We start from the raw sequence: 18,202 nt of genomic DNA on the forward strand, positions 1-18,202 counted from the left end.
ACTGGAAACTGGGGGAAACATGGCACATCTAAAGCTCTCTTATGAACATGTAATGCTGTAGCTTCATAGTTAACCGATATATGAGTGATATTGATCTCCTTATGTAATTAAAAAAGCTAATAAGTGTAGTTCCCAAAATATGAGACTAAACTTGTCAGTTCACTGAAAAATAGCCAACATAATTATGAACAATAGTACAAATAGTCCAACTGCTGTGTTTAGCATAATTCAATGGTCCAAAAAGCCTGAAATTGAGGACAAAGGTGAACACACTCCCAGACACAGAAGGTTAGTAGAACAGTACATTACATTACACATTACCTAAACTCCTGCACTGGTTGAGGAAAGTGAGCAAAGTGTCTCTTCTCTGTCAATAAATACACCCACATTGCCCTTGAGCAGGTCACTGATGCTGTGCCAAATCTGTGCTACTGTGTAAAAGGTACGTTTACTGAGAAGAGCAACTGAAGCGTACATTCTGTGTTTGCACGAGACGTAATATGTCTCCATAACAGTAGGCGGAGCTAATTTGTATTTTTGCCCAAAAAATGAAAACTGGCAGCTGATTGGACCAACGCGTCACGTGGGCCTGGCTTCTCTGGAATTTCAAAACAATCTCATATTTTACAAATAGTTCAACAGGTTTCTGAAAACATTTTGTGCGAAAAAAAATAGGTCATGCAGTTGCTTGTCTTCATTTCAGATAGACAAAGGTCAGTTTCCAGATTTTAGTCAGATTTTGAGAGACTCTAGACACGCTAATCCTGCTCATCATTTCCGAGTTAGCTCTCCCCAATCAGATGGTCATTGAGTCCGACTGCCTGCCTTCTGATTAAACATGTCAGTTCAGCCAAAAGCACAGAACACACCAAACAGACTCAACTCACTGGCCTTGCCAGACTGTCCTACGGCAGATTATCGGGTTGGTGAATCAGGCCCTTAAAGCAGGATGTCCAAATACTGCATTACACAGTTTTTTGTGTTAAAGTGCCAGTAAATTAAAAAAAAAAAAAAAAACTTGATTCTATTTTTAGGGTTAGGATAAGGTAGGCCAGCTTTTATTCTACTGTCGGATTAGTAGAAGTGTTTCTTTTTCCCATGCTTGAAAAAGGTTTACCCTTCAATTTCATGCAGCTGTGTGTGTGTGTGTGTGTGTGTGTGTGTGTGTGTGTGTGTGTGTGTGTGTGTGTGTGTGTGTGTGTGTGTGTGTGTGTGTGTGTGTGTGTGTGTGTGTGCGCGTGTGTCCAGGAGCTTAACCAGGAGCTCTGAAAAGATATGATGTAATTTCCCACCAAACAAAACAGAGAAACAATAACCTCGAGAACAGTGAGAGTTTTACTTTCCTGAGAACTGTTTGTTAAAAAACAATAATGTGATTAAAATAAATTAAAATTAAACGCAAAATAACGCATGGAATGTGTCCTACCATGGAGTGACCCACGATGAAGACGGGCAGGTCTGGGTGGCGCGACTTCATCAGGTCAACGTGCTGCAGGGAGTCTCGGATGTAAACCTGGAAGTCTTTGATGTTCATCCTGTCTCCTTCACTCTGACCATGGCCAACTGTGCAGGGAGAGAGAAGAAGAAGAGACTAATGTGAGGAAAGTGGTACTGTCTGCTACAAGATATTTTATGATTTTAAAGACCTTTTTAATACCACTAAAGGATTTATTTTGTTGTTGTTGTGGCAAACGTTTCTTTTTCAGGGTTAAAATGAGAGCCACTGCCACCTAATTAAACATACAATTTGAACAGTGGAATTGTGATAGTTTAGAGATACAGAATTAAAACTATAAACACAAATACTAAACAAAAAAAAACAGACGCAAATAAATACCTTACTTCTTACAACTGCATAGACAGACATTTTGAGATATTTTTACACCACTTTTAGGTCTTGGTTTGGATTGGCTCGAGCTATAAGCTAGGAATGAAAAGTAGGATGAGTTGAAGTTGAACTCCAGATTGGCTTGTCATTATTTCCAATCTTTTAGCTGTATTACACTAATAAACATTTGTTACTATTTTCTCTCCTATTGGTGTTTATTATCGAACATGTGATACAATTATTTATCCTCCTCGTTTACAACCTTGAAAGAAATGAATGAAAAACAGAAGGGAGCCTAAAGGGGGGCCGAAATGAGAGACATGAGTGAGGATAAGGATGGAGGAAGTAGTAGAGATGAGAGGGATGTGTACGAGAAATAAGAATAGGGGGGAAAGACTCATTTCAAATGTAATAATTATTTGCATCCGCATTTATTGCTATTCTGTTTGTAAATTCCTCATTCAATGGTCCAGGTTATGGGGGCAACCTCTGGCTCACACAATAAGAGTGTTCGCCCCATGTGGGAGTCCTTCAGCAACCCTAGGTCGAATCCGACCTGCAGCCCTTTGCCGCATGTCAACCCCCATCTCTCGCCCCCTTTCATGTCTATCCACTGTCACTATAAAAAAGGGAAAAGGCCCCCAAAAACAATCTTTAAAAAAAAAAAAGAACAAGGATATGTGTAGTAAGTGTAAATATTGTTAAATAATGTTACAAACAAAAAGAGACAAAGACAGAGGGGAAATACACTAGACTGACAGATGGAGAGGAGGAAAAAATTATGAATATGTTTGTGTGTATGCATACATAGATTGTGTGTGTCTTCTCGAGTTTTCTGCAGCTGAGAGGTGAGGCGGTTGCCATGGGAACCACTGAACCAATAACACCACTGAGCTCCTAAACATTCACAACATGTGCCGCTCACACCTTCTCACTTTCGCTCTGTAATTGTATGTGTGTTTAGAAATACTGTGTATGTGGGGCATATATACAACGATGTCTTCATGCTATAGGTTTTTCTCCTCGTCAATACTGAAGCAATCATCGCGCAGTCGAAATCAATGTCCAATCACGGCAGCAGGATGGAGCGTTGCACACTTCAGATCGATGTACACTATATACTGTCCTATGCCAGATACCTGACCTCACACTCTGCTCAATCTACATTCTTTCTACATCCGTTTTCTGTAACACACACATTCACTCACACACGCACGCACACTTGGATTTTAAAGTTGATTATAATACAAAGCCAGCCCAGTTGACTCGTCTTCATCTGCTGGAGGAATAAGTTCATTTGTGGTTGTTTACTACATACAAGTGGGACTTCTCATTGGTAAGCAAACATTTCCTAACAAGTTTATAGTCTCAGTTGCAGTTTCAAGTCTTCAATACAGCATGATTTTCATTGTGTAAATTATATGATGAATATAGATTAGATGATAAAGCCGGACATGCTTTGGGGCATAGCTATCTTGTGACCTGGGATGTCGCTACCATGGCAACCTGTCAATTAGGATAGATGCTAAGCAATGCTAACCATGACAATGTGTAGGCCTACTGTTAAATAGCCGTGGAGTTGTTTTTGGGTGTTGCCCGTGTTTTCGTCTTAGAACTTTGAAACTTTGCCAGTGTGATTTTGGTTCCTGAAAGTTAACACTGCCAGCTTTTCCGTGCATATGACATACAAAGTGAATGCAAAAACAAGAAGAGATGCAAATTTGCAGTGGGCAAAGCAAGTGTGCTCGTATACCTGTGAGTTGAAATAAGAAAAAAACTAGTTGGCAATTGTCAAAATGCCTAACCTGAGGCTCTAAAACGGTAGCCCAAAAACCAATGGGTGACGTCACAGTGGCTTTGTTCACTTCTTTATACAGTCTATGGTGCCCACATGCCAGTGGGTAAAGAAGAATTATGGCAAGATAATTTAGGCAGCAACTAATAATTATTTCCAATTCAATAATTTTTTTATTAACTGATTAATGATTTCACCTCCAAAATATCACAACATTTTTATTTTAGACCAAAGTGACATTTAAAAAAAAGCCCCTACCACAAATAGTTTATGACATACTGTAATGCAGATAGAAGTGTTTATTAATGTATATGTGAAGAATTATAACTCATGTGGGCACCCATAAGTGGAGGCTGCTGTACAAACAGATAGTTAATGATGATATAGTAAAACACAGTAATAATATAATTGTTTTATATTGAACAATTGCTTGGGTGAAGCTGCAGATAAACTTCAGTGTGTGTACTGTGATGCTGTGGGAATGCTAACAAATTTAGTTTTTTATGGCTGTTGGAGTTTTGAAGCGCTAGGTGAATATAATAATATTGCGGCTGTTTTATGGTGTGTGTGTGTGTGTCTGTTTTCATCTCTTTTACCTTTTTAATGTCTGAAATAAACTTAAACAAAAACTAAACAAAAAAAAAATATTTCTTTCAGATACTGGCCTCTTGGGAAAGCTACTATGAAAAAAAACTTTTAGGAAAAACAATTTTACACGGGCTAATCAATCCAGGAATTTTGCAAGCGCTGAACTAATTAACTGTCACAATTCTATTATTTTCCCTATAATGTAATGATGGGACAAACATGATTAAACATGGTGAGCATCACCAAACAGCATTAGGCTAGTCCTGTGTACTGTTTTCTTTGCCTATCACAAACAATCCATTATGAATATTTCACCGTCAGTGCTGGTGTAGAATGAGTTTTTATACACATCAAGTGATATGTGAACAATGCTGTATCCACATTCTACAAAGCCCAAAATATTTCACGTGTGTCAGCTGTAATTTGGGCATTTTTCTGTTGAATGAGTTACCCAGCCACCGTGCCATATTTCTAGGTTGGTTTTTGGTAAATAGCTGCAGTGTGTGCCAGATGGAAGAAACCTTCACTATGTGCAGGCTGCGAATGAAAAAGACCTAAAAATTATATAATTAGAAAGAAATACATGAGAGACAGAAGAAAGTGTGAAAGGAAAAATAAATGAAATATCTTGACTGCTGAACTGTATTGGGGGCTGCCCAAGGCTGTGTGTGTGTGTGTGTGTGAGTGAGAGAGAAAGAGAGAGCGAGAGAGAGAGAGAGAGAGAGAGAGATAAATAGATAGAAAACTGGTGTCTACAGGGACTTGTTCCAGTTCAGTATTTTCCATTTAAGAGAGTGACATTTTACTGCGAGTCACTGACAAACTGCACCTGCGTGAGCACATCCTCATCATTCACTCTCTTTTGCATCATACCAGCTAACTATTTATTGAGATGTCTACCTCTGTAAATATTTCCACATTTAGACTATGTTTATTTATTATTATTCTGTCTCTCTTGTCCGTAGATGAATTGTTTTTGAGGCTCTGCTGCACAATCACATGAGTTCACATATTTCCGGTGTATCTACCAGTACAACCACACAGTCTGGGCTAAGAGCACTGTGGTGGAGGAACATAAAAGAAAAGAGTTTGACATTCCATTTACTAACAAGAAGACACTTTGCTTGTTTTAAATCCTTCTTTCAGAGCCAATTTCCCATTTTCTGATCAAAGTGAACATAGAGCTTAGTTGGGAAAACAACAAATGGTGAAACATGAGCAGGTTAGTTAATCGTGACAAAGGGTCCACAGCCTAGCAGCTCTGTGAGGCTGTGCTTAAGCACAGGAATGCTTTGACATACATGCTAACATCACCATACAACATACTATCAAAAGTAGCAAAAACTAACAAAATAATGCGCTGATGTTTAACTGGTGGATTTTACTGTTAACCCTGTTTACCAAATACGTGATCAAAGTACTATCTTGATGATGGCCGACGGATAATAGTCATAGTATGACCCAAGATATTCAAATTTTTCCCGAGGGGGGACTTTAATGTCTGTACCAAATATCATCTATCCAATCTTTCCAACATCGTCTATTTTTAGACATTTCACCTATGCATTTCACTGAAAAACAAAAAGGTCAACCTCATGATAATTTAAAGCAATCACCAAAGTCAGTGGGATTTATTCTCTGGGGACAGTGTATGTTTGTACCAGATTTCATGGTCCATTCAGTATTTGGGGAGTTATTCCAGTCTGGATCAAAGTGGTGGACTAACTGACTAACTGACCTCTATCCAGCCATGATGCTGCTAGTGTGGCTAAAAGTAAGTGTTCAGCCAAAAAGGCCATCATAAAAGTATCAACAACTGGTGGGGGCTGTCTGATTATAATCCTTTCGCTGTGTTTTGTAATAATAACTTTACAATTTAGTGTTTTTGTGTGTGTTATTATCAGTTTCCTACTACGGCTTCTACTGTATGGTTTCTTTAGCCCCCCCCCGAGAAAGGTGAATCTCTCTGTCATTTGCCTCTTGCAATCTTTTATCCACTTTTTCATAAGCTCATTGGGATGTTTTTACTCTTAACCATAACTTAATGCTGAACTGTTACCTGCATACAGTTTTTCACTCTGGCCATGAGAATCAGCTAAAAGCCTCAACCTGAGTTGGCTGTGTGACAGGTCTGTTGTCTGAGCTCAGAACCAGTTCTCCCAGTGCTGAAGGGTCAGCATGACTGAATTTCAGTGAAACTTGAACAGAGCCAGAAGTTTCATTCACACTTCAAACCAACATTTTTGAAGTTTCCACACCTACACTTACAAACACAGAGGCCCTGCGTCAGAACAATAGAGAAACGTACAGTACCACAAAATACTTTTCCCTAAGAGGCTTTGTTTACTCAACAATTAACAAGGATGGATATCAGACAGTGAGGGCGCTGATGGGCTTTCTTTAAAGCTATGCACAAGCTATTCTGTGTTTGAGGTACTGATTAACATAGGGGCAACAATGAGTGTGGGAGAAAGTAAGCATATCAATGTAATTTATTGTATGTGTATTAGTGAGACTCACCGTGGTCGTGTGCAAATACCAACAGGGACAGTTCCTTCAGTCTCTGTGCAATCTCGTCATACGGCCCACAATGCTCCCCGGCCCCGTGGGCAATAAACACCAGAGCCCTGAGAGGAGAAGAGGTGAGGGTTAATTCACAAAGGCAGACCTACACTTGGCCTCCCTTTTCTTTTTTTTTTCTTTTTTTATCTCCCACGCACAAACAACAGCAACTGTTTGCATTTCTTTCCACGGGAGCTTCATCCTTCCTTGATTCATCAAACTGTAAACTTGCTAAACTAGATTTCTCTCCAGTACAGGACAGAGGGGTGGAGGCCTGTGAGATGGGGTAATTGATGCGGTGGAGGCGAGTTAACGCAGAAAAGTGAAAGGACAAAATACAAACAATCTGATGCAATGATAATCTGAAAAAGAAATCCTCACCGACAGGCTGTTGTGTGATCCACAGAAAACAGCATTGACATTCCTGCTCTCTTTCCATGGAAACTACGGTTTGGTTTTCTGAGGGGGTGGGGGTCGGGTATTCTAATAAGCCCGCATGTGACAGGAAGAGGAGCCAAATCTGAATGGCTTGTTGAATCCCATGTTTTCTTTTATTTCAAAGATTTATTTTTTTTTGGGGGGGGGGGGGGGGGGGCTATTCTTTTTGATTAGATAGTATAGACATGTAGCAAAGGGGGAAGAGAGCAAAGGGCCGCAGGTTGGATTTGAGCCTGGGCTGCTGCAAAGGAGTCAGCCTACAGGGGGCGCAGACTCTAGCGGGTGAGCTAAAGGTCGCCCCAAATCCCATGTTTTGTAATCTAGGCAGGCCACGAAAAACTGACTGGGTTGTCTGACTTCACAGTTTGTGGGTTGGTCGGTGCTCCAGATACCCACCTGCCTGAAAAAGTGAGTTTTTCATGATTTGTCTCCTATAAAACATTCAGCAAAATGAAGCCTGTATGCAAATATTTCTTCAGAACAGCACATTCACTGGCTTTGAGTGGCAGTGAGCTTCAATCCAAGTGCTTTTAAAATGTGATTTATAATGTATTGACTCAATAAGGCTGCATGGAAATAGACACTTCAGATTAAATATATCCTATAGTTTTCGTGCTGGGCTAAGTCAGAGCCAATGGTTAGTGCTAGCTGGTGATCAAATTGAAGCATTCAGCAGCTAAAGATGATGTTCTTTAAAAAAGAAAATGGTGGTTAACTTTATGTTTATTTAGAAAGACAGAACTTTTGGTCATTAATGCACAGGCTGTGAGCCCAGGTTGTCTACGGTTTTACTTCTTTTAATCAGTGCATATTAATCGGCAGAGCAGCACTGAAACACTGCAGCGTTCTTTCTCTAAGCAGCAGCAGCGCTGAGAAGCATGAGAGCTTCAATCAGCAGCAGACAATTAGCTCAAATGTATTCAGCGACAGAGAAAAAGGGAATGGAGTGAAACGGGGAGAACGTTGGGGAGGGTGTGAGGTGGGTTGGTAGAAGTGTAGAATAAGAGTAGCTGTTCATCAGGCTTCATTAGCAAATGATTGCACATCTTTCCCTCCTTTCAGAGAAGCCCTTGCCTCGGGCTAAGATTTCCTCTGCACTTGTTGGCCCAGAACAACTGTGTGTGCGTGCTTTTGTGTGTGAATGAGTGTCTTTGTATAGTTACAATGTTCTGTTACACACATGCCGAGGTGCAGCAGGGGATAAATCGGGCTACTCTGGGTTCATTGTAAAGACAACTGTACAGTGATCAATGGAAATCACAGTTGTGATGTTACATTTGGAATTTGCTGTCTTTCTTTCTCTAAGACTCTACATCCATCACGCTCTAAATACCTCTTTGGTCTGCTTTATAATCTCTCTTTCTTCTTGTCTAACTTTTTTCTCCGTCTTGTCATTGTCAGTTTTAAGTTTGCCTGAGTTGCCAGAAAAAGTGAAAAAAAGTTAAAAATAAAGGCGATGCGTCTGGTGACAGCTAACAGTGGGAGATGTAAAGTTTGCATTTTATAAAGGATTTAATTACCCGGAATCTTAATCTGAACAGATGTCTGCATTTATTCAGATACAGGCATCTGCAGACTAGTGACAATATTCAGGCATCATCAGCATGTCGGCTCAGCCGTGCAGAGCCAGCCCACAATTTCCACTTTGCTAAAAGTGGTCTGGCAAATCTCAAGTGTTACAATAGGCTGTGACATTTGGCCATTGTACTACTTTACTTAGACATCAACCTGAACCTGGAAAGCTCTACTACACCCTGGCTTGTCATGGTCAAGTTTTTTCTACAGGAAGGACCAAAGTGTAAAAAAAAAAAAAAAAAAAGACCTTGAAAAAGACCAGTTCCAAAAAAAAGTGTTTCTGAATATATCTTAGGCTAAAAGTAAGCAGTGCAGTTGCAGAATTATGTTTTATTAAGTATATTGAACAATTATAGTACTTTAACTTATTGCTCAGGCAAATTACTTGCAGCATTTGACTAATTGTGAGTCCTCTGCCTTTAACTCTATAAGAACTGACATGCACCTCATTTTATTTAGGAGTTTCACATGACTCAGCTTGTTAGGCGCTATTTTTAAACTTTAGGCCCCTGGTTTTGTAAGTTTAATGCTCACTTTCTTTGGAAAGCAAAGTAGCTATTGACCGATCACAATTAGGTGGGGGGCAGGACTAAGCAGGGAAACGATAAAAGATGGATACATATCCCAAACAACGCCTTCAAAGTATCTTTGCCTGTATATTGTCCAGGAACATTTTATATTTAGAAATTAAATGATTGAAAATTTGTATTGTTGATAAATCTTTAAATGACTTTTTTAATCAAGTGACTGTTTAGTCTATAAATAAATCACGTTTTTTCAAGTTCCTATAGAGACTGCTTGTTTGGTCCAACCAACAGTCCAAAACCCAAACATAAAAATAAAGGATTCCGTTGATCAACTAATTGATAAGTTGAAAACTATGTTCACCACTAGATATATTCAGCTCAATAATGTTCAAAAGTGGATGTTTTAATGGTCATTATCACATGCATGATTAGAAACGTACTGACTATTTTGTGTAAAGTACTTAAAACTTCTAGTAACAAGAAAAGAGGCTGTTCCTTTTATTTTCTCATTCTCCCTCTCTCTGTCCTAGTCTCTCAACTAGCATGGGAACTAGAGGCCAACTTGTCTCCCACACCAGTTGCAGTTGCTGAAACAACATGTCTTATAACCAGCCTTATTAAAAGAGCAGAGAGTTTAGCTCTCCCTCTGGCTCTACTCAGAGCTACTCCAAACAACCACAGGCCCAAAACAAAGCCAAGACCCTAATCCCCTTAATGCAATGCTGACTGGCTACTCTAAGGTAATTTAGGAACTCACAAACTTTCCAACTGTGCTTGAATGCCACATTCTGCACCTTCCACATGAAAAGCAAACGTCTTAGGCATTTTAGGCATGTGGCTCAAAGAGGCGCACACTTATAAGGTGGGAAGACAAAACCCCTGCAGGGTTTCTACTTTGTTCCTAATTTGACATTCATGACTTTTCAATTATTTTCCACAACATAATCCATGTATTTCAAATACCTCCACATGTTTTTCTAAACAAAACAATCTGGCTTTTACCACAGTTGCGCTCACTGCTGAGAAATCATCAACACCATCCAGAGCAAAAACCTTTAGAAATGTTAAATTCAATTGTCCTCTCTTTACAGTAATCACCATAATTAAAAGCAATCCATGGTAAGGGGCTTAGCTATTAGTAAACAGAAAAATACTATGGAAAGTATGTCTGATGTCAGTTAAAGACCCCCTATACTGCAAGGCAGGAGTGGGACTCAAGTACTAGTTGCAATATAACTGTATTCTGCTCAATTCAAGACATTTCAATAATGTTTAAGACACCTTCAGACAAGAAGAACCCGTGAATTCCCAGGTGACAGTGAGATTTGATGCACTCGGGGCAAAACTAAATGGATATGACAGAGAAGAACAATGTGACAGGTGGAAAATAAGAGAGTCTGGGAGAAGGATGAAGTGTGACAAACTGGTATGGAGAAGAAAGTGTGCGTGTGTGTGTGTGTGTGTGTGTGTGCGATTGTTTGTCCCTCCTTGTTACTGCAGCAATATCCTTTATTTGCACACCGTTGTCTTTGCGACTTTTCATGTCTGCATAACCCATTTGCTCTCTTCTTACATAATTGCTGTTGCAAAATTTGACGTTCCCATAAACAAATTGCATTTCTCTATAGCAGCAGACACCTTATTGTCGAAATCAAAAATAATTGTATAATACGTTGATAATTCTTTACACTCCCATTACCACCATCTATTATGTCTCAGCCATTGCTTGTAATGTTACTGACACAGTAAATCTAGCTCACTGTTACAGTATTAATGAAATTGTTAAATCACTGTGAATATGAGTAACAGTGGAATAAAAATTCAGGACTGACTTCTTCTGTTTCCTTTTTAGATTAATTTACAGTAAATGATCACAGCTGGCACTTTGAATCACCTACTTAATGAGTATTTTGGGAATACAAGTGGCCCTAATATTTTATACTGCATTACTCTGCAAAATTTGCCCCCACGCGCAAATACGAAGGTAGCCATCATAGAGCTTTTAACGTTGTAATGTATCCTCCACTGACAAGCCTAACAACGGCAGTGAGCAGCAGGGAAATTAAATGGTCCGGCACCATCAGCGAAAACTTCAATAACAGCTTGACCTATTTACACAAACTGTGTGTGTGTGTGTGTGTGTGTGTGTGTGTGTGTATGTGTGTGTCTGTGTCTTCCAGTCGTATACAAAAAAGATTCATGTTTGTCATGTAAATACGCAGGTATGGTGTGCTGACCTCCATGTGGGTTCATCTGTCAATCATTGTGGATGCTCCTCCACCTTTCACCTACATCCTGGTTCTAGTAAAAGAGCTTTTCAGGAGCGTGTGACCTTTGAACCTATTTGGTTCTCGTCATCATAAGAAACATTTCAAATAAAGATTTGCATATGTTTTTCATACATGTTATGGCTGTCTCTTTCAGACTTGTCCCGATGTCATTTTCAAGCAACAGCTCCCTACATTCACTAGTTCCAGCATCTCAACAGTAGGGATGTAGTGCTTTTATTTGTCTTATGTGATAGTAAATCACCCAAATCTTTGGGTTCTGGACAAAACAAGCAATGTAAAGATGTCACTTTGGGCTTCGAGAAATTATGATTTTTCACTATTTTCTGGCATTTTATAGACAAAACGATTAATGTATTAAAAGAGAAAATAATTATCTGTAAACTGATAAAAAGGGAAATAATTGGTTTGTTTTTTAATTACTTACTATCCAGATGACTCACTTATTATTAGAAGTCAAATAATAAATAGATTATATATCATGCATCACTATAGAGCATTTTATAATGAGTTCGAGTCGTTTGGCTGCTGTTTGAATAAACTGTCAAACGGCAACTCTCTTATCTGGAGATTTCTTTTGATCGTCAAAGCTTATCACTGCACCAGCTGCTACTGTGACTTGTATTAAACTATTCTCAGCCCCCTTACTCTGACATCTCTTCATTAGTGTGTATGTGTGTGTGTGTGTGTGTGTGTGTGTGTGTGTGTGTGTGTGTGTGTGTGTGTGTATTTCAGGCCTGTGTGTAATATGTGTAATAACTGTACCAAGTGAAAAATGTAAATTTCCTCTTGCGGGATGAATCAAGGCATGTCTTTGTCTTGTATAAACTTAAGATGTATCCATACTTCCAAAGTATAGCCTTTAGAGTTGTAGCAACAATAAACTTCCACAGACAACAGCATATTAAAAGTAAGATCACTATTTTGGGTAATGGTGAGGGTGTGATTTTACTGAACAGCTTCTGTTTTGTCAGCTTGTAAAAGTGGAGTAAACCTACCTCAGGTAAAATAATTTTGTCTGTGATTCAGTAAAGAATTTAACTATCTTGTGAAAGTCCAAATGCTTCTAAATCTTTTTGCACTGCGGTGTTTATAATTTTTGTGGAATTACAGAATGCTCACATTTTGTGGTGACAAAAAAGTCAAATTTGAGTACAATGCGTGCAAAAGGCCACCAAATACCTGCTATTAACATCTTATAAAAGCACACATTGGTAGATGGAGATACACAACATTCATGAAGTCTTGCATGCCTCTCTGTACCATGACTGCATGCATTTTTAGCATGGTCACTGGTTGCCATTCAGCGAGAGCGCTCTTATATAACACATCCACAGCCTTGGCTCTAAAACAGGTACAACACAGAGGGATCTGCAGCTATTTTAAGCCTGAAGTGATTCAGCTTTTTACTTCCAAAAACATGATTTGCAGAAGAAAAATACATCTTTTATGTTAAGCCAATCAAATTTGTTATTTTGTGTACTGATTCTTTTCGAAGGAAGAGTAGGAAACTTTTTTTTTTGTTGAATTGGTTACTTATTTCCAAGATTCTTTCTTGACAAGCTTGACATATATTAGCAGGTGGGGGGCATGGGTCTGGGAAAGCGCTTTAGTGTGACCACAGTGAGGTCTCGTTCCTCACAGGCATTGTGGGAAATTATAAGGTCAGAAGTTTGTCCCACTGCCTGAGCAGAATCATGTACATTTACATTTAAACAAGAGCTGCCGTAGTGCATCAGGCAGAGAAGTTTGATCCAACCACAAAAACACCGATCTGCTACTCACATAAACAGATATCTGCACACAGATATACATGTACAAATACAGAATAAATCCCGGATGACTGCAGAACAAACACAAATGCATACACACATGCTATTGTAAACTCTGAGCAGCGGTTTGTGTAGCAACTATGCAGCAGAGTCAGTTAATGAGTCACTGCTCCACTAAGACGCGTGAGCCTTATGACTCCTTATGAGAGAGATCAGTAATGTGTTGACTCAAGATGTTTTGTGGGCCTTTCTGTCACATCCTTTTCCTCCTGTGCTCGCACTTCGTGCAACTGTGTGGTTTGTAAGCAAGCTTGAGTGTGACATCTGTGTCCTGTTACGTGCCCTGCCACAGCAGAGAGTGCATATCAAGGGGGCCTCCAACGGGAGCAGACTAATAACAATAAAGTGTGTTCTTTTATAAACTAGACCCATTAATCATCTAGTTGTGTTTGATGTATTTTTGACTTAGAGACAACATAGCCATTTACACTCTTTTACACACCAGAAAGCAGGATAAGTCAGGATCTCAGGTCTTTTGCGAATGTTCAGTAAGGTTGAGATTATCATTCGTACAAACTACAAGGAGCAACCTCAAAACACAATGATTTATGGGTAAAAGGATACAGATGCTGTCATTTGATAGCCAGCATTTCCTCATGCATGGGAAGTTGGGTTTTTCAAAATAAAATGAGGGGAACCCAGCGCATGTACCAATTTCTGTTTCACTGTGTGTTCCTTAAACACAGTAATGTTGTAAATCTAGTGAGTCATACACACAAAGTGCAAAAAAAAGTTTGTTTTTTCAGCTGATCACTATTTGTCAATAGTAAACTATGGGAAGAATCTCTAACCACAGTAAATGTACTGATCAAGTAACTGTTTTCTAAACGGGGTCATGACCCAGTATGACTGGTGCATCTGGTAGCCGCCACTATGAGGGGATTAACATAATTATAATGTTTTTAACAGGTTTGGGTCGCAGAATGAGACTAAACTGTCCAGATTTAATATACATGACTAGATTGATTTTATTGTATTTCCTGTTTTCTTAATCATGTCATTCTGCTGTCTCATTTTAATTACAGCAGGCTACAAATGCACTTACATGTTGCACTTACAGGTGGCTCTTTGTACTTTGGCTTATTTGAGTACTTCTATGTGATTCTTGCTTTGTACCTTCATGGTTCAATGCACTTATTGGAAGTTGCTTTGGACAAAAGCGTCAGCTAAATTAATTGTAATGAAATAATAATTTTGACCTAGTGATGTTTTTGTGTAATGTTAAGACGTAAACTGATGACTTAAATAAGGGGACAGAGCAGGACTTTGATAAAGATGTTAGGATGATGTATTGTTATAAAAATGGAGCTGGGCCAAATGTCTATATGTGCATTTATTACTCTCGAGTTACTGAGCTAAAGCTCATCAAAGTCAGTCAGTGTTACTCCTCATTATGTAACACATATGAAGGGTAACACAACGATTAAACAGTCTACAAGTAACAAATATTGTATTGTTGATTTCACTCTGACAGTCTATTGAAGGTGTAGAGAGGGGGAGGGGGGATTCATAAACACTGCAGTTGGTGGTGCTAATTTTGCACTCTCAGACAGAAAAAATTACAACACAAATCCAACAGTGCACAATGAAAATGAACATGAAGGAAGTCCTCACGTGACTCCAGGACTGAAAGCAACCATGTGAATATAATTACTTTCAGTTAAAATGAATAAACCCAACTCTTGATAGGACATTCCATCTCAAAGACATCCTACACACCGAGGGATGATACAGTAAAACAGAGACACTTTCCGCTACTTTTTCGCTCCGTTATGACTGACCTTGGCGGGCCGGCGGGCTCCCAGTAACGGCAGAACAGGTGCAGTCCATCGGCGTTGACGATGTGCTGGAGCTCGGTGTAGGGGACTCCCTGCGGGCTCCGCCGCGGAGTAGCTCCCGGCTCAGGCATGGAGGGGTCTGCAAGAGAGACATGAAGGAGGGATGACAACACATCGCTGCCGTAGAAGTAGCAGCTGACACCGGCGGCGAGCAGGCAGGTGGCGGCGGTCACGGCGTTCATTGTTTATTTCTTATTTAGTGCGTGGCATGCGTCGGAAATGACTGCGGTTGGGGGGTTAGTCGGATATGCCGGATGTAGGCTAATCCTGAGCTGCGCGCACACACACACAAACACACGCACGCACGCACGCACGCACATACACACACACAGAGGCAATGTTGTGTTGCGGCCGACTGGCGTTACGTCACGAGACCGTTCTGCTTTCCACAAGGTCTCTAAACCTCTCTCTCTCTCTCTCTCTCTTTCTCTCACACTCTCTCTCTATCTGCCTCTCTCTCTCCCTCTCTCTATCTCCCTCTCTCTCTCACTCTCTCTCTCTCTCCCTCTCTCTATCTCTCTCTCTCTCTATCTCTCTCTCACTCTCTCTCTCTCTCTCTCTCTCTCTCTCTCTCTCTATCTCTCATTCAAATTAGCTTTATTGTCATGAACATGATTATAATTACAAGTGTAGTGTTGCCAACAGAAAACAACGGTTTGCACATTAGGCCTACTAGACTATTCAAAGTCCACAATACCACAACTAGCCTACAAACTGTAAGGGAAGAAAAACAAACCATAACAACTAAAGAAAAAAAGAATATGATTAGCCTACACATATGGTTTATGATAGCCTAGTGTAACAATTAAATGTATGATATGGGAACAGTAAAATGGATCAAAGATGACCAAAGGAAGATTTGAATGAGATCCTTTTTTTAAATTTGGATTTAATTGCATTTTCATCAGCTGTTTCACTAGCGCACACATGTCCGTCACATAATCACTAAGATGATTTACTTAAAAATATCACTTAGCCTATAAATGAATTTGACTTGAAAATTGAAAATATGTTTATTTACCTCTGGCAGACCTTAAAACTGCACACACACAAACACACACACACAAACACACACACACACACACACACACACACACACACGCACACACACACATAATCATGTAGGTATTCTTCTTTTTTCCTAAAGCACACTCCTTCCCCTCTCTCTATCTCTGGCAATACACGTGATGCGTCCTGGCATCAGGTCCAGCTGGGTATACAGTACTGGGTCATGTAAATGCTATGTGCAGCATTACAATGATGAGGAGAAACCTTTCTTTAACCGCGTATGGGAGAAACCGCCGGAGGAAAAAAATAAATAAATAAACAATAAAATAAAAATAGCCCTGGTATGAAGCTATTTCCTGAGGTGATCGGGTTTTTCCAGGTTTAGTCACCTGACAACCTGAAAGCTTATAGGCTACTTCAATAGGTTACAGCAATTAATGATTAGTCAATAAAACAAGAGTAAACTATGTGGTTGCTGTTGGTGAGCTAGCTATATTATTTTTATCGTCAATATCTGGCAACGTTTCTGCTTTGCGGCCAATTCTGTGAGGGGAACCATGGCTCACTTCAGCTGCATATGTCAGGATCATAACAGAACACGAGTAACAGTGCACCACACATGTGGAAATAATCGTTTTCACTAGACTTGTAACTATACGTGTGAGTGGATAGCCGACTTATTGGAAACTGCTCTCCTGACGTCTGCGCAAAAGCTTCCTTTGGTTTTTATCTCTGCTGCATTCATCAGTTTCATCCACATAACTGGACAGTAGGATGATTATTGCGTGCATGCGTGCAGAAAAGAAACAAACGTTTGCTATGCAAGTGTCTCAAAAAAAAGCCGATACATTTTATGAAGAATATATTAATCTGGATCGCCTGCTGATATCGATGCCAGTGCGCCAACATAGTGGAATACGCGCGCTTTAACATCAATATGGTCTGCGGGTTTTATGTGAAAACGATGAATGGAGGGAGCCACAGATGCGGCATGTGCTAAAATCCCTGCACAACTACAAGTTACATTCATTTAAACCAACGCGTGGAGGAATATTATGGTGATGGAGAATGAATGTCCATAATAAGGTCAAAACTGAGTCCCGCAGACACTGTTAAGTCCTTAAGCAGAAACATCACTAGGATATTTTAGAGATTGAACCAACCTGTGCTGGAGCGTATGCAGTGAAGTTTCAGCTTCTTCTGGGACTCTCTAATTTCGCTGTCTCTGTAGCCTATGTCTCTCTCACTCTGCCCCTCTCTCTCCGATGCTCTGCTCGTGCCACACGCAAAGAGAAGAATGCAGTCAGCGACGTTTGGGTTGAAACTAAACAAGTATTCACACACCCTCTTTCTCTCTCTCTCTCTCTCTCTCTCTCTCTCTCTCTCTCTCTCTCTCTCTCTCGCTTTCTCTCTCTCTCTCTCACATTCCCAAGAGGCGGTGATAAAACTGTGCACTCGCCCCTCGATTGTGTAAAGAAAAAAACTCGCCATGGTTGAGTCCACATGGTTCACATTTTGTACATACCGGACCCCCCGAAATTATGTATTAATAGCATCATGTGTGGATCGGCCTCTCTCTCTGCTTCTCAACATAATCGTGTTGCTATTGTAAAGCTTCCACCTATTCCTTCAAACTAGACCGTTTGTTACTGTCTTCCAAAATACCGCTTGATTTAGTCCAATTGGCAGGTTATTGGAGTTAATTGTTTAGAATAAAAATGACAAGTTTTACAAGGGTCAAAATAAAGTTTTGTGATGTGCCACCTAAAATCACGTTTGATTAGGTCAAGGCAGGTAAAACTTTGAGGTAGAATTCATTGATTTGTTTTGGTCACAAGGGGGCAGCGGAACAAGCTGTAAATGGAATTGACATTGTATGACCTTACAAAATTGTGTTAGAAAATTACCTATACACACACAAAG

General features: G+C 39.8%; 1 protein-coding gene across 2 annotated transcripts in view; it reads right to left on the reverse strand.

Moving 5' to 3' along the window:
- mgll (monoglyceride lipase) overlaps positions 1-17,657 on the reverse strand; it is a 31,274-nt gene extending 13,617 nt beyond the window's left edge. Inside the window, exons 1-4 of one of the 2 annotated variants that reach the window (XM_034876929.1) lie at positions 17,443-17,657; positions 15,215-15,350; positions 6,732-6,838; positions 1,427-1,563 (exon numbers count right to left, since the gene is read on the reverse strand). In XM_034876929.1, the coding sequence (XP_034732820.1) occupies positions 1,427-1,563; positions 6,732-6,838; positions 15,215-15,342 (372 nt within the window). In that variant the 5' untranslated portion in view covers positions 15,343-15,350; positions 17,443-17,657. Of the gene's footprint in view, positions 1-1,426; positions 1,564-6,731; positions 6,839-15,214; positions 15,553-17,442 lie in introns of those variants that run through there. The other variant, XM_034876928.1, reaches the window with a different exon arrangement.
- Between the last annotated feature and the right edge of the window lie 545 nt (positions 17,658-18,202).

Source organism: Etheostoma cragini, chromosome 7 (genome assembly GCF_013103735.1).
Source record: "Etheostoma cragini isolate CJK2018 chromosome 7, CSU_Ecrag_1.0, whole genome shotgun sequence".
NCBI classification, from domain to species: domain Eukaryota; kingdom Metazoa; phylum Chordata; class Actinopteri; order Perciformes; family Percidae; genus Etheostoma; species Etheostoma cragini.